The sequence below is a fragment of the Selaginella moellendorffii genome, unplaced genomic scaffold (genome assembly GCF_000143415.4).
Source record: "Selaginella moellendorffii unplaced genomic scaffold, v1.0 SELMOscaffold_60, whole genome shotgun sequence".
Classification (NCBI taxonomy): domain Eukaryota; kingdom Viridiplantae; phylum Streptophyta; class Lycopodiopsida; order Selaginellales; family Selaginellaceae; genus Selaginella; species Selaginella moellendorffii.
In genome coordinates this window covers 974,126-985,708 of record NW_003314321.1, presented here as the reverse complement: position 1 = coordinate 985,708, position 11,583 = coordinate 974,126, and the positions used below count along the sequence as shown (strand labels likewise).

The 11,583-nt window shown below is 43.4% G+C and overlaps 2 protein-coding genes across 5 annotated transcripts; both read right to left on the bottom strand.

The window, feature by feature from the left end:
• Positions 1–64: 64 nt before the first annotated feature.
• Positions 65–2,722, bottom strand: LOC9644519 (beta-glucosidase BoGH3B). Of its 2 annotated transcripts, XM_024689051.1 has the most exons (7): positions 2,272–2,722; positions 1,965–2,169; positions 1,653–1,889; positions 1,349–1,592; positions 1,175–1,279; positions 717–1,107; positions 65–647 (listed from the first exon to the last, which is right to left on the bottom strand). In XM_024689051.1, exons 1-7 carry the CDS (start codon positions 2,540–2,542, stop codon positions 169–171), a joined length of 1,932 nt encoding a protein of 643 aa, XP_024544819.1. In that variant the 5' UTR covers positions 2,543–2,722; the 3' UTR covers positions 65–168. The 2 variants fall into 2 exon arrangements, with proteins under 2 accessions (XP_024544819.1, XP_024544818.1); XM_024689050.1 differs by having other exon boundaries at positions 1,653–2,169.
• Positions 2,723–2,798: 76 nt separating this feature from the next.
• Positions 2,799–4,743, bottom strand: LOC9644722 (ADP-glucose phosphorylase). Of its 3 annotated transcripts, XR_002994081.1 has the most exons (7): positions 4,264–4,743; positions 3,904–4,209; positions 3,582–3,840; positions 3,442–3,524; positions 3,353–3,362; positions 3,145–3,187; positions 2,799–3,074 (listed from the first exon to the last, which is right to left on the bottom strand). XR_002994081.1 is itself a non-coding variant. In XM_002983891.2 (4 exons), the coding sequence occupies exons 1-3, from the start codon at positions 4,726–4,728 to the stop codon at positions 3,586–3,588; spliced, it is 1,026 nt and encodes a 341-aa protein (XP_002983937.1). In that variant the 5' UTR covers positions 4,729–4,743; the 3' UTR covers positions 3,404–3,524; positions 3,582–3,585. The 3 variants fall into 3 exon arrangements, 1 of the variants encoding a protein (XP_002983937.1); XR_002994080.1 differs by having other exon boundaries at positions 3,145–3,362; XM_002983891.2 differs by lacking the exons at positions 2,799–3,074; positions 3,145–3,187; positions 3,353–3,362 and having other exon boundaries at positions 3,404–3,524.
• Between the last annotated feature and the right edge of the window lie 6,840 nt (positions 4,744–11,583).

Genomic DNA, 11,583 nt, shown 5'->3' with positions numbered 1-11,583 from the left:
TGATAAACTTCTGCAAAACAACGATGAAGAGATCTCTTACAATCCTCAATGGAAGAATGGAATGGAAGTTATAAACATTCCCCTCTATGTATTATCAGATAAAAATCTTTGTGATCCTCGCAAAAGAATCTATAGAACTAATCTGTACGGAAACAAAGAAAAGAGAACTTACTGCTGCCGCATTGTCATGCCAAAACCGTACGGGAAGAGAGGATCATAGCCCATGTCTCCCACATTCATGGGAAGTTGATCCACGCGCTTGAACCACGTCCTGGACGATTTCCCCACGAAGTCGTGGTCACCGAAAAGCACGTCGGCCACGCCTTGGCCCTCGGAACCTGGAAGCCACGCCGCCACCAGCGCGTCCATCATATCGATGTGAGGCTCCAGCACCAGCGGCCGACCGGAGATGAGCACCACCGCGCAGCGCAGGGACGAGCACACGTTCCGGATGGTGTCGATGCCTTGGCTGGGGATTGTCAAGTTGAGATTGTCGCCGGCTATCTCGGCGTAAGGCTGCTCGCCGATCACCACCACCGCGTACGAGAAGCCTTTGTCCTTGACGAAGTTGGCGTCTGGGGACTGCTCGTAGACAACTTGCGTGGATTGGCTCACGGTGTTGGCAATTGCTTGGCGAATCGTAGTTCCTGGCATTTTGCAAGATCAGAGTTAGCCAAGAACAAACGAGAGTTTGAAGTAGGAGAACTGCTACTCACCGATTGTTGTTTGTCCACTGCCACCTTGCCAGGTGATTGTCCATCCTCCACACTGAAGTCCCAAGTCATCAGCGTGTGTTCCAGCCACTAGAATCTTGGGCGCCGTCTTGCTGAGTGGCAGGATGTTCTTGCTAGATCCACTCCTGGCTGAGTTTTTCAAGAGCACGAGTGACTTTCTCACGGCTTCCCTGGCTAGCTCTCGGTGGTCCTCTGCGCCGACTTTGTTGTTGAGCTTCCTATTTGCCTTCGGCGCTTCGAACAGTCCAGCAGCAAATTTGACTCTGAGGATCCTGGTCACGGCGTCGTCTATCCTGCTCTGGCTGACGGCTCCGGATTTTACGAGTCCAGTGAGGATGTTGATGAAGTTTTGGTAATCGAACGGAACCATGATCTGCGTCGTGAAAGCGAAATTTAGTGACACTGACACGCACAAAAAAGTCCAAATGCTAATTGCTTACCATGTCGATACCTGCATTGACCGAAGTCAAGACAGAGTACGTGTAGTTTTGCTTGGGTGGATCGGTGATTCTATCAATGGCTTCCCAGTCAGATATCAGGAATCCCTGCAGAAACAGACAGGAAAGTGTGTATAGTTTATTAGCAAGTCGTGACGGAATCAAAGAGCCGCTTACCTGAAACCCGAGACGATTTTTCAATACTTCGGTAACCAGGAAACGATTAGCGTGCATCTTGATGCCATTGAAGCTGGAGTACGAAATCATGATGGTTGAAACACCCATGGCGATTGCATCAAGATAAGGACCCATATGAACTTGAACGAGCTGCCTATAAGTGGTCACTGTGTTGTTCTCATCAATTCCCTTCACTGTCCCTCCATCACCCACGAAATGCTTGGCACAGGCAACAACTTTGGATCTGAAACAAGCAAAGAAATGGTCATGTAGTCACGGATAGAGAAAATGTGATCTAACTTACGGTCCTCCAACGTAAGGATAGCCAGACGGATGACTAGGTGGTGGAGAGCCTTGCAAGCCCTGGATGATCTTCGTCATGCTTCTCACGAGCTGCGTATCTTCACCATAGCTCTCGTAGCATCGCCCCCATCTCGGATCACGGCAAACAGCAATGCAGGGAGCAAAGGCGTAAGGCATTCCAGTCGCTCGCACTTCCAGCGCAGTCGCAGCTCCGATTCTCCGCACCAGCTCAGGATCCCTGAGAAAAAGTCCCAAAAACTTTTCATACCAAAAAGGAAGGAAAAAGATGGATGGAGAAAGAATGAGTAAGTACCTGGAAGAACCGAGGCCAATGTTGTGAGGATAAATGGTAGCTCCATAGACATTGTTGTGACCATGCACTGCGTCGACGCCATAGATGACTGGAATTCCAAGGCGAGTGCTCATAGCTCCAATCTGATAGTCATCGACCATGTCCTCCCATACATTGGGAGCTGCCCTCTCCGCCGGAGCACTGCCTCCCCCATTCAACACGCTCCCTATCACACAGCAGCCATTGGAGATTTTAGATGATCACACGCGATTCTTCCAAGAAGCTATCGCATTCTCAATCGATCGATCGATTGAGGACACTCACTCACCTATGCCGTATTGCCTGACCACGGCCTGGCTCGCCACCGCCCTCTCAATCTGCGTCATTTGCCCGATCTTTTCCTCGAGCGTCATCCTCCTTAGGAGATCTTTGATCCGCGCCTCAATGCTCTGGCGAGAATCCTTGTAGAGCATCTGGCCATCGCCGGCGACCAGCAAGAATCCGAGGAGCGCCAGCAGTAGCGCCATCGCCGAAGCTCTCATCCCTCGCCGATCGATCGAAATATCACTGCCGCGCGTGGATCGGATCGAAAGAAGCATCGCGAGGCCGCGCGCATGCAACGATCGACACGGCGGATGATCCAGCAAGAGGAGAATGGAGGAGGAAGAGATGGAGGAGAAAGGAAATGCCTAGAATCGAGAGAATGGAGGCCACAGCATCGAGGGCGGATTAAAAGGCGGTCGTGATCGGTCACGCAAACGCGCACCAGTGCGTCGCGTTTAAATGCTTCCGCCATAGCCCAGTTTGTGTGAACCCTGCAAACTTTCCCCAGGGGTGTGCCACGCTGGCAGGGTAAAACGGTAAATTCGTTCACATTAACTCTGTCCTAAGCAGCGTCTGGAATTAAGGGGTAATCACCAAATTAATCCAATGGTCGCAGTGCCGCAAGTCATCCTGTCCGTTCGTGCACGGCTGTCCCTCCAACGGCCATTTTTCCCCTCTCCATCCACGCGACAAAACGCACACATCGTTGTGCCAATTTAATGATCTTTTATGAAAACCATGGATGGATTCTCATGTCGCTACCAACACGAGGACTCAGCTATGGTGGCTTTCGTTCTCGTTCGTTCCCTGTCAAATGGAAGAGAAAAGCAAATCGTCAGAGAAATAAATCGTCCACGTTCTTCAATGTAAATCTTACCAGATAGTTCATAGAATCGCCCATTGTCATTGTAAGCTTGTCCCTGCAAGTTTTACAAATATAAAACCATGTACACGAGGATTGTGAGAAACCATAAAAGCAAAGCTCCAGAGAAGGAACGATCGGAGAGAGCAAGCGAGCAAGCTCTTCATTATTCAATGCGAAAATGCTAGAACTCACCAGCACAGTGAGCATGAAAGTCACGTACCTGTAAGAATCTGGAACCAGCAGCAAATGCATCCGAGAAGAAACTCAGCGGTCACGCATCTACAATAACTGTTCGATTGATTTATTTACCTCTCTTGCAATCCGTAAATGAAAACTTTTTGACAAGAGAAAAATTGTCAAGCATAAGCTTGAATGATAAGAAAAATGCGCGCCTGAAACGAAGAATCACCAGCTGTTAGTTCTAGCGAGAAGCTCTTAACAATGAATACCAGATCATTTGAGGACGCACTCCCTCAAAGTTTGAGCGGCTTTCTCAGGAGCCACCGTGTTGATGGTCCAACCAGTGGCAAGCTCAAAGCCCCCCAGCACTCCCAGTCGAGGGAGGATTGCAATGTACCAGTGGAAATACTCCGTGTTGGTTTCCTCGCAGAAAGGATTGTTGTAAAGCACGTAGTTGTATGCAGCGCCTGGAAATTGCTGCACTATTTTTTTCAATGTTAGATGAAGTAATCTCGCCAAATCCCCGATCTATAAACGAGAATGCATGCGTTAGTGGAGAGTAAACCAAAAGAAAGAAAGAAGAATCATCACCTCGGAATCACTCGTCTCCTCAAAGTTGGAACTATGGTTGATGGGAATAATCCACGTCTCGAACGGGAAGCGAGCTTCAAAGGGCGCCACTGAAACGAAGCCTGATGACTGATCGATCAACCTTGAGCGATCTCGAAGATCGGCTTTCACGGACTCGCAAAGGAGACAGCGTCCCTTACGTTCGAAGAACTCTTTGGAGTTTTTAACTTGCCACATTAGTTCTTGAGGTACCATAGGCAATGCGATGATTTGGCTATGGGAGTGACGCAGCGACGCACCAGCTTCTTTGCCATTGTTCTTGAAAACCTGGAAAGCCATGCGATCGGTCAAACCAATCCAGCCATGGAAGAAGCCAGTCACCTGGACGCATTGGAATCGCTTGTCATTCCTGAGATCCTTGAGCCGGTGCCGGAACGCCTTGAGCACTCGCTCTACCTGGTCGATCGGAAGCTCCGCGAATTGGATTCCATGCTCCGGCGTCTCCACGACCACCTCATGCGATCCAAATCCAGAGCGCCGGCTACGATGACAATCCTCATCGATCGTGCACGTCGGCGACAGCGAAGAATCCACAGCAGGGAATTTGTTGTAGACGACGCGGACGCTCCAATCCGGCGCGCTCACCACGTCGCTCTCCCGGAACGCAAACGTCTCGTCCCCTGTCTCGTGCTCGTGATTCCTGCAAAACGGGCAACTGTGATTGCCGCCACTGTGATTACCGCCATCGCTGCCGCTGTGATCGGAGGAAACATCATGTGGCCGATTGCCGCGAGCAGAGGAGACGATCACCCATCGCGGCTGGACGCTCTGCCGGAGCTCCGCCATTTGCCCTGCCCTAGCACCGTCAAATCCCAAACATATATAACATTTAGGGCTACAAAAAGACATTGATCGCATTGCCAGTATTCTAACAGTGCTCGCTGGACCAATGAGATTCTTACGCGTGTTGCGTCGAAATTGGAGTACCTCCAGCCCAATGTTCCTCCACCTCGTACGTGTAGTAGTGATTCTCCGCGTCCAGCTTCTCGATCCAGCCCACGACTGGATGTTGTCGATCGCCCGGATCCTCTCGGAAGAGGTCACCACACTTTGGCGATTGGATACCTCCCTGCCATGACGCTGCCGAGGAAGAATCTCCCAACTGCGATTGCAAGGACGTCGAGTCGCGTTCATCCATCCACCCGGAGCTCTCATTCGGGTCTAACCTGTCGAGTTGGCGGCTCTTGCCACCCACAGCCCTCCGCAAAATTCCATCCTTGGCGGATTTGGCATTGTTCGAAGAAACAGTGCCAATAATTTGGAGCCCGACTCAGAACAAGCAAAGAAAAGAAAATCTGAGAGTCGAAAGTAGCAAAGCCAAACAAAGGATAACTTTACCTCAACCTGTCTCGCTCCACTAGAAGAAGAACGAGTTGTGCAGGGGTCCTCGAGCTTCTTAGCTCCAAAAGGTGGCGCTCTTAGCAGCGTGGCTTCTGCAAAAGCACTCCCAGTAAAGTCCACTATCATCTTTGTTGTTGCCTTGGCTTCTAGCAGTCATTATCCTGTTGCTGCCACATGAATTATGTCAGCATACATAAGAGCGGACACAATACTTTACCTCGAAATATGATCTCAATGCTTGAATAGGAGCTTGTAGTCCTGCAATACTTGCTCCTTACATCTGGACCGATCCCCATAAGCAGCCCCGCTAGAGCAGGGCATGAACCAGAGTAAATATCTAATAGACGGAAAGATGAAATGAAAGACTATGGCGTGATGAATGAAGGCACTGGTGGAGCTCATCAGGGAATGCAAGAGCGTCGCTGAGGCACGAGAATTCCACCGCCACATTGTCTCCACTGACTTGACAAGATGTGCCCATGGCGTCTACGTCTCCAACCTCCTCATTGACACATTCGGGCGATGCTCCAGCATCCAGGACTCCTTCCTCGTCTTCCACTCCCTCTGCCAACGAAACTTCTTCTCCTGGTGAGTAGGTGACCTTTCCATTGAGTCGACCCATGTGCCCGGGATCTGCACACAAGTGCCAAGAGATTCTAATGTATCAGTTAGACAATATCCAGCGAGGAGCAGTTGTCAATCTCACTTGAGAGCATGTTGTTAGAGACGTTGAGAACCACTGATATAGAGTAGTTTGCCAGGATTATCCCTGAAAGATGGTTGTTTGATTGATCATATAGGGAATGAAGGTCTAGCTATAGATGCATCTGGATTAGAGGCTCAAACTACTTAGGTGTGATGTAGAAGGAACTTGGAATACTTGAATTTGGAATGTTTGATTAAGGTGACATAGAGATGCATGGATATTCCTTAAGAGTCGTGGGAGGAGAATCTACATTAAAGGATAGTAAAGATTTAGAGGAAATCAATGGAAGAGTTAGCTATAAAAAGGAGGGTGAGAGGTTAAATTGGCCTTTCTAAAGTGTTTAACAGTGTTTAAAAATGTTCTTAGAATTATTTTAGTGAGTAGTGAGGAGATTGTGAATGTTAGTGCAATTATACTCTGAGTGAGTTTTTGGAGAGTTTTTTTTATAGCTCACAATCAGCCATTGGCAACAAGGCATCCCTAAGCAATTTTGTCAATTAATTTCTTATTTATCTCTTTCATAACTCACTAAATTCTCACTTGGGTCAACATAGTGAAATTTGCACAGCAAAGAGCCTCTTGGCTTTGGTTCTAATAGAGACTTTGTTTGATTGAAGTAGTCAAAGGATAACTACAAACCCAAATAAATCTTGGAAGCTAGGAATAAAACACCACTTTTTCTTGGTAAAGACTTCACTTTATATAATGTGATGAAGGTAATCACACTGAATGAATTCATTTCAACAAAGAAAGGCCACTATAAAGCTCTAATATTCTTGCTGTAAATATCTCTATAATATGAAAATGTACCAGCAGTGCTTGCCAAGATGGGGGTATTGTATAAACACTTTAGTTGTTAATCATCCAACAACATATTAGAACAATGGGAGTGTAGAGCAAGATGTTATAATTGTGATTCAGTTTGATCTTATTAAGTAGTCTTCAGATGCCTAATTCATGAAATATTTTATGGATTGTGGATTGTAAACTTTTTAAAATAATAGACTATTAGTTTCAATATGTTCCCTTTATAGTAATCTTTAAGAGCTAATTGTCATGGGTCTCTAGATAAGCACCACATCAAAATAAGTTCCTAATCATACTGAAATACACTTAAATTTCCAATTTGACTCTTTTCTAAGAAAATATTTATACAATTTTGGAGTAGTTGATCTCAACCATACAATATGCTCATTAACTTTTTAGATAGAGTCCGAGATGGACCTGAGATGGAGTCTGAGATGGACCCAAGATAAAGTTCGAGATGGAGTCCAAGATGGAATTTGAGATGGAATCCAAGATAGACCTGAGATGGAGTTCGAAATGGCCCTAAGATAGAGTCCAAGATGGAGTTCAAGATGGATCCAAGATGGAGTCTAAGATGGACCTAAGATGGAGTTCGAGGTGGATTTGAGATGGAGTCCGAGATGAATCCGAGGTGGAGTTTGAGGTCAAAATCAAGACCAAACCGAGTCTGAATACTAATACAGACTATTGGGTGAAAGCCTAAAGTGATAGGGTTGGGTCATAAGAGGTTCCAAAAGTATAGTACGGAAAGTGTGGGGGTTAGACTCTAGTGCAGCCAATTTGGCCAAGAAAGACCAATGTGACTAAGGAAGGCTGTTGAGTGATAATATAACCATTAGGAAGTCCAAGGCTAAAGTGAATATAGACAGACAAGTGGGGTAACTTGGTGAAGTGTTCAAAAGCTAGTTTTAGCTCCTTTAGGAGATCGAATGGTCAATACTCTTAGTCAAAGTGTGGGTGGCACTTCTTACTTGGATACCTAGCATGGCTTATTGGAACCTTGCTTTAGCCACCTAGCTAGGGCACCCAAAGACGGATGGTGGGAAGAGTTGAGGATGTGATTCAGATGAGCATTTGATTTAGCAAATTGATTAATGTAGTTATGATAAATAACTATAGTTGTGATCATGGGAAAGATAGAGACTCCAAAACAATAAATGAGTCACAAAATTATCCTCATATAGTTAAGGTTAGTGCTCATGAATTTGAGACTAAAATTAATAACTATAGGAGATCAAATACGGATGAGGACATGAATCCTTGAAATGGTAGCCAGAGCTACCTTTTATAAATGTTGGAACAACCCAAGGAGTTGAGGGTGTACATAAACGATGAGTCGGTATTCTCATCATATAAAACAAAGAATAATCAAATGTCAATGTAACATTTGCAAAGATGTTCCTTATGAATAGGACATGAATATATTTCTTTGTCTGGAAGTTTAATCCCACACTACTTTTGTTATATGGCTTCAATGTTGATATCATTAACGAACTCCAATCATGCACGATAACTCAAGTGGAGTCAAGGAATGGTTCTAAGGAATTGGTAGAAGCATTTGGACTGAGGTGTATTGTACCCATGAAAGATAAAGAGGATCATAAGATCTAAATATGAGAATAGTGAGTATCTCATTGATGGCAAAATGTGCCATATTAAAGTCCTAAAAAAGGTGTTCCCGGAAAAAAACAACTTTAGCGTAAAGTTATGTGTAAATACTATAGTGTAATGCTAATTGATAGTTAGTATGAGAAACAACTGCTTTTGTCTGGGCAAAGACCTAGACATAAGTGAGAAGTTTCGTAAGGGTAAGCTTGTAGAGTTGATGGTGTGGAGACACAAAATGTGCTAATGTGTGATGCCTTGAGGTCAAGTTAGCGGGTTCATGAGAACCTATCCTAATGGAAATGGGAATGGCATAGCTTAAGTTGGAAGGCATGCAGTTAAAGTGTGGTGACCCAAATAATGATGGATGTGTAGAAGTAGTAATAATGAGTTGTAAGATGTGATAACTATGAGGCAACTAAATAAAAAGTGCAACATAATTGATTAAACTAGTAGAAATTAAGTACCCAAGACTTCTTATTGGGATAAAGAGGTTAGATATACCCCTTTGGGGGATAAATTGTTTATGTTGAGATATAATAAATTAATGTTGTAAAGGAAAATGCTCATTGTCAAAAAAAGTGATCATTAGGATACCAAAACACTTTAAAATACCAGAGAGTGTTTGGTATCATGATGGCATTAGATAAGGCCCAAGGGACTAAATTCCTAGTGAATAATGGATAGGAGGTGCTATCTAACATTCAAAGTTACGGAAATAGAATAAGTCGGCCAAAAAAAGGATTTTGGTATGGCTAGCAATAAGCATAAAAAGGCCCATATATAGTGACATTAATCTTGATGTATGGGATTACATAGTGAGCATATCTAGATTAAAAAACCACTCCCTAAGTTATTGAGTAAGTTCATCTTTAAGAATATTTGCTAATGTATGGTAGAAAGTGCAAAACTACCTTCCTAGATGGGAGGAGAATAACTAAAGGGAAGGCATAAGGCCAAAAAGCAAGTAGTAAAAGGATAAAATGAAATTATAAAAATCGAAGGGTATAACCAAGGATAATTATACAAGTTGGGAGTGGAGAATCAAGTGGGTGCTCGAGCATGTTGTTATTAGCAACTTGATGCCATAGAAAGTTTAAAGTATAGAATTATCTATATTAAACTATATAACAATTAGAAAGCTTGCGAAAGGAGATTCTTAGCAAGCTAAGGGACAAAATCCCTTTAAGGTTCCTAAAGATAATTCTAGTTAAAGTAGTATTTAGAAAGACAAGTGTAAATGGTTTATAGAACACACGAAATCAAAGTGGTGCAATAGATAAATGGTTTATAGAATGCGCAAAATCAGAGTGGTGCAGTAGAAATATAGTCCTAAAGTTTACCATAAGGCAAAGCTATCAAAGTTGAGGAAATAGTCTCTGAGTGTTCAAAGAGATGGCTTTGAATGAAAGTTAAGGACTTTCACACTTATGCATGAAACTATATTATGCTAGTCATGTGACTTATTAAGCAAAATTGGCAAATCAGAGGGAATAAAGACCCTAGTTAAAGGTGTTAACTTCAAAAAGGGTGGCCTATGGAGCCAAACATGGAAGAGTCTATGCATGATTACAAACTTGTCAAATAAGAAGACTTAGTAGTTCAAAGGAATTATGTTCCTAAGCTGTGATCCATAACACGCTTTAAGTATAAGTTAGTGCATCAGCATGGGGAGTCACGCCAATCATCCTAGATGATGCCATCCATAGATGTATATATGGAGGTTGGGTTCAAGTCCTAACTTTATAGTGCTTGGGTTTGAGTCCCAACTCACTTGGCCGTGGTTATGGTTTGGAATATGAAGACATTCATTTTTCGGTGATCATTAACTCTTAATAAGGAGATTAGTTTGGGCACACCACTAAGTGGGGGATGCCCCAGAGTCGTGATGCACAGTTAAATTACTTAATATGAAAACTTGGCATATCTAATTGAACACTTTGGTGCAAGTAGCACCAAAGACGTGGTGAATGAGATGGGGACACCCAATCTCAATTGCTATGGACCCTTGGCCGGAAGGGTTGGTTTGAGTGCACTGCCAAGTGTGGGGGATGCCCCCGGGGTCATGGTCAACAAGTTAAAGGTCTAGAAAACCTAGTACCTATTAGCAAACATGTTAAGGTGTCAAAGTTAGATCACTAGGTGATCTTATGGCTAAACAAAAACAAAGTCCTTATAAGGTTAAAGAATAAAATTTTTAGTTCAAAGTGTTAATTTGAACTATTAGTAATGGTTTGGCTTAGTCAAAGTGACCAAGTGGGAAAGACACCTAAGGGAAATGAACACCAATAACGCAGTGGTATTATGAGTCCAAAATAATAGTCTCTAAGAAAAGGACTTATGGGTGGGTTGCAAGGTTGGGCTATGGATAGAGCCTATAGTAGAAAATGCTAAAGAGACCTACTAAGGGTGAACACCCTCTAGACTTAGCAAAGCAAGTCCCTTTACTATAGAACTAAAATAATACCTCGACGATGGAGGTGGTGATTCTATGTTGCATGGTGCAACAATCAAAGGATAGGAGCAAAAGATTAATGGCTAAAATTAGGCTATAAAAATCATTAAAAGGAATCTAAATAGCAAATTTAGGCAAGGAACATTTAAGTATTGGATGCTAACAGATTGCAGAAAAGGACAGATGTTTCCAAGGATGGATTCCCAAATGTTCCAAGTTGACGAAAGTAAAAGCTCCAAAAGAAATAGAGTGGTAAAGTAGCCAAATGATAAAGCCATGGATAACCCTAGTACGAAATATGAATAAGTGGAACTTAGTGCTAATGGTGGCATGAAATAAAAGAGAGGATGATAGTGCCCTTTAATAAAGAACTTCATAAAATGGGGAAGTGGGGTTTGCATAACTGATGAAATGTCGATATTAAAGTTCTAGAGTGCAATGGTTATGCTGGTAAAAGTCGAGACTACTCTTGAATGAGTAGTAAAATTGAAATAGAGATGGTGTCTTTAATAAATTTAACATGAACTAATTGAATAAAAAAGGAAGGGCCACCATAAATGGTCTAATGAGTCTCTAAGTTGGAGAGATTATACTCCTTAGAGGATGGACAAGGCATGGTAAACCTTCAATGCCAAATCATTGATGAATATTAATTGGGTGCCAAGGATGAAAAGTAGTAATCCATAATGTGAGTACTTTATAAAATGGTTTATCGTTTGATGAAGAA

Coding starts and splice junctions, on each gene's coding strand:
- LOC9644519 (XM_024689050.1), bottom strand. CDS start 2,542: ATGCTTCTTTCGATCCGATCCACGCGCGGCAGTGATATTTCGATCGAT. Junction 1,280..1,348: donor AAAATCGTCTCGGGTTTCAG/GTAAGCGGCTCT, acceptor CTGTTTCTGCAG/GGATTCCTGATATCTGACTG. Junction 648..716: donor CAGTGGACAAACAACAATCG/GTGAGTAGCAGT, acceptor GCAAAATGCCAG/GAACTACGATTCGCCAAGCA.
- LOC9644722 (XM_002983891.2), bottom strand. CDS start 4,728: ATGGCGGAGCTCCGGCAGAGCGTCCAGCCGCGATGGGTGATCGTCTCC. Junction 4,210..4,263: donor AGCGATTCCAATGCGTCCAG/GTGACTGGCTTC, acceptor ATGGCTTTCCAG/GTTTTCAAGAACAATGGCAA. Junction 3,841..3,903: donor AGGAGACGAGTGATTCCGAG/GTGATGATTCTT, acceptor TCTCGTTTATAG/ATCGGGGATTTGGCGAGATT.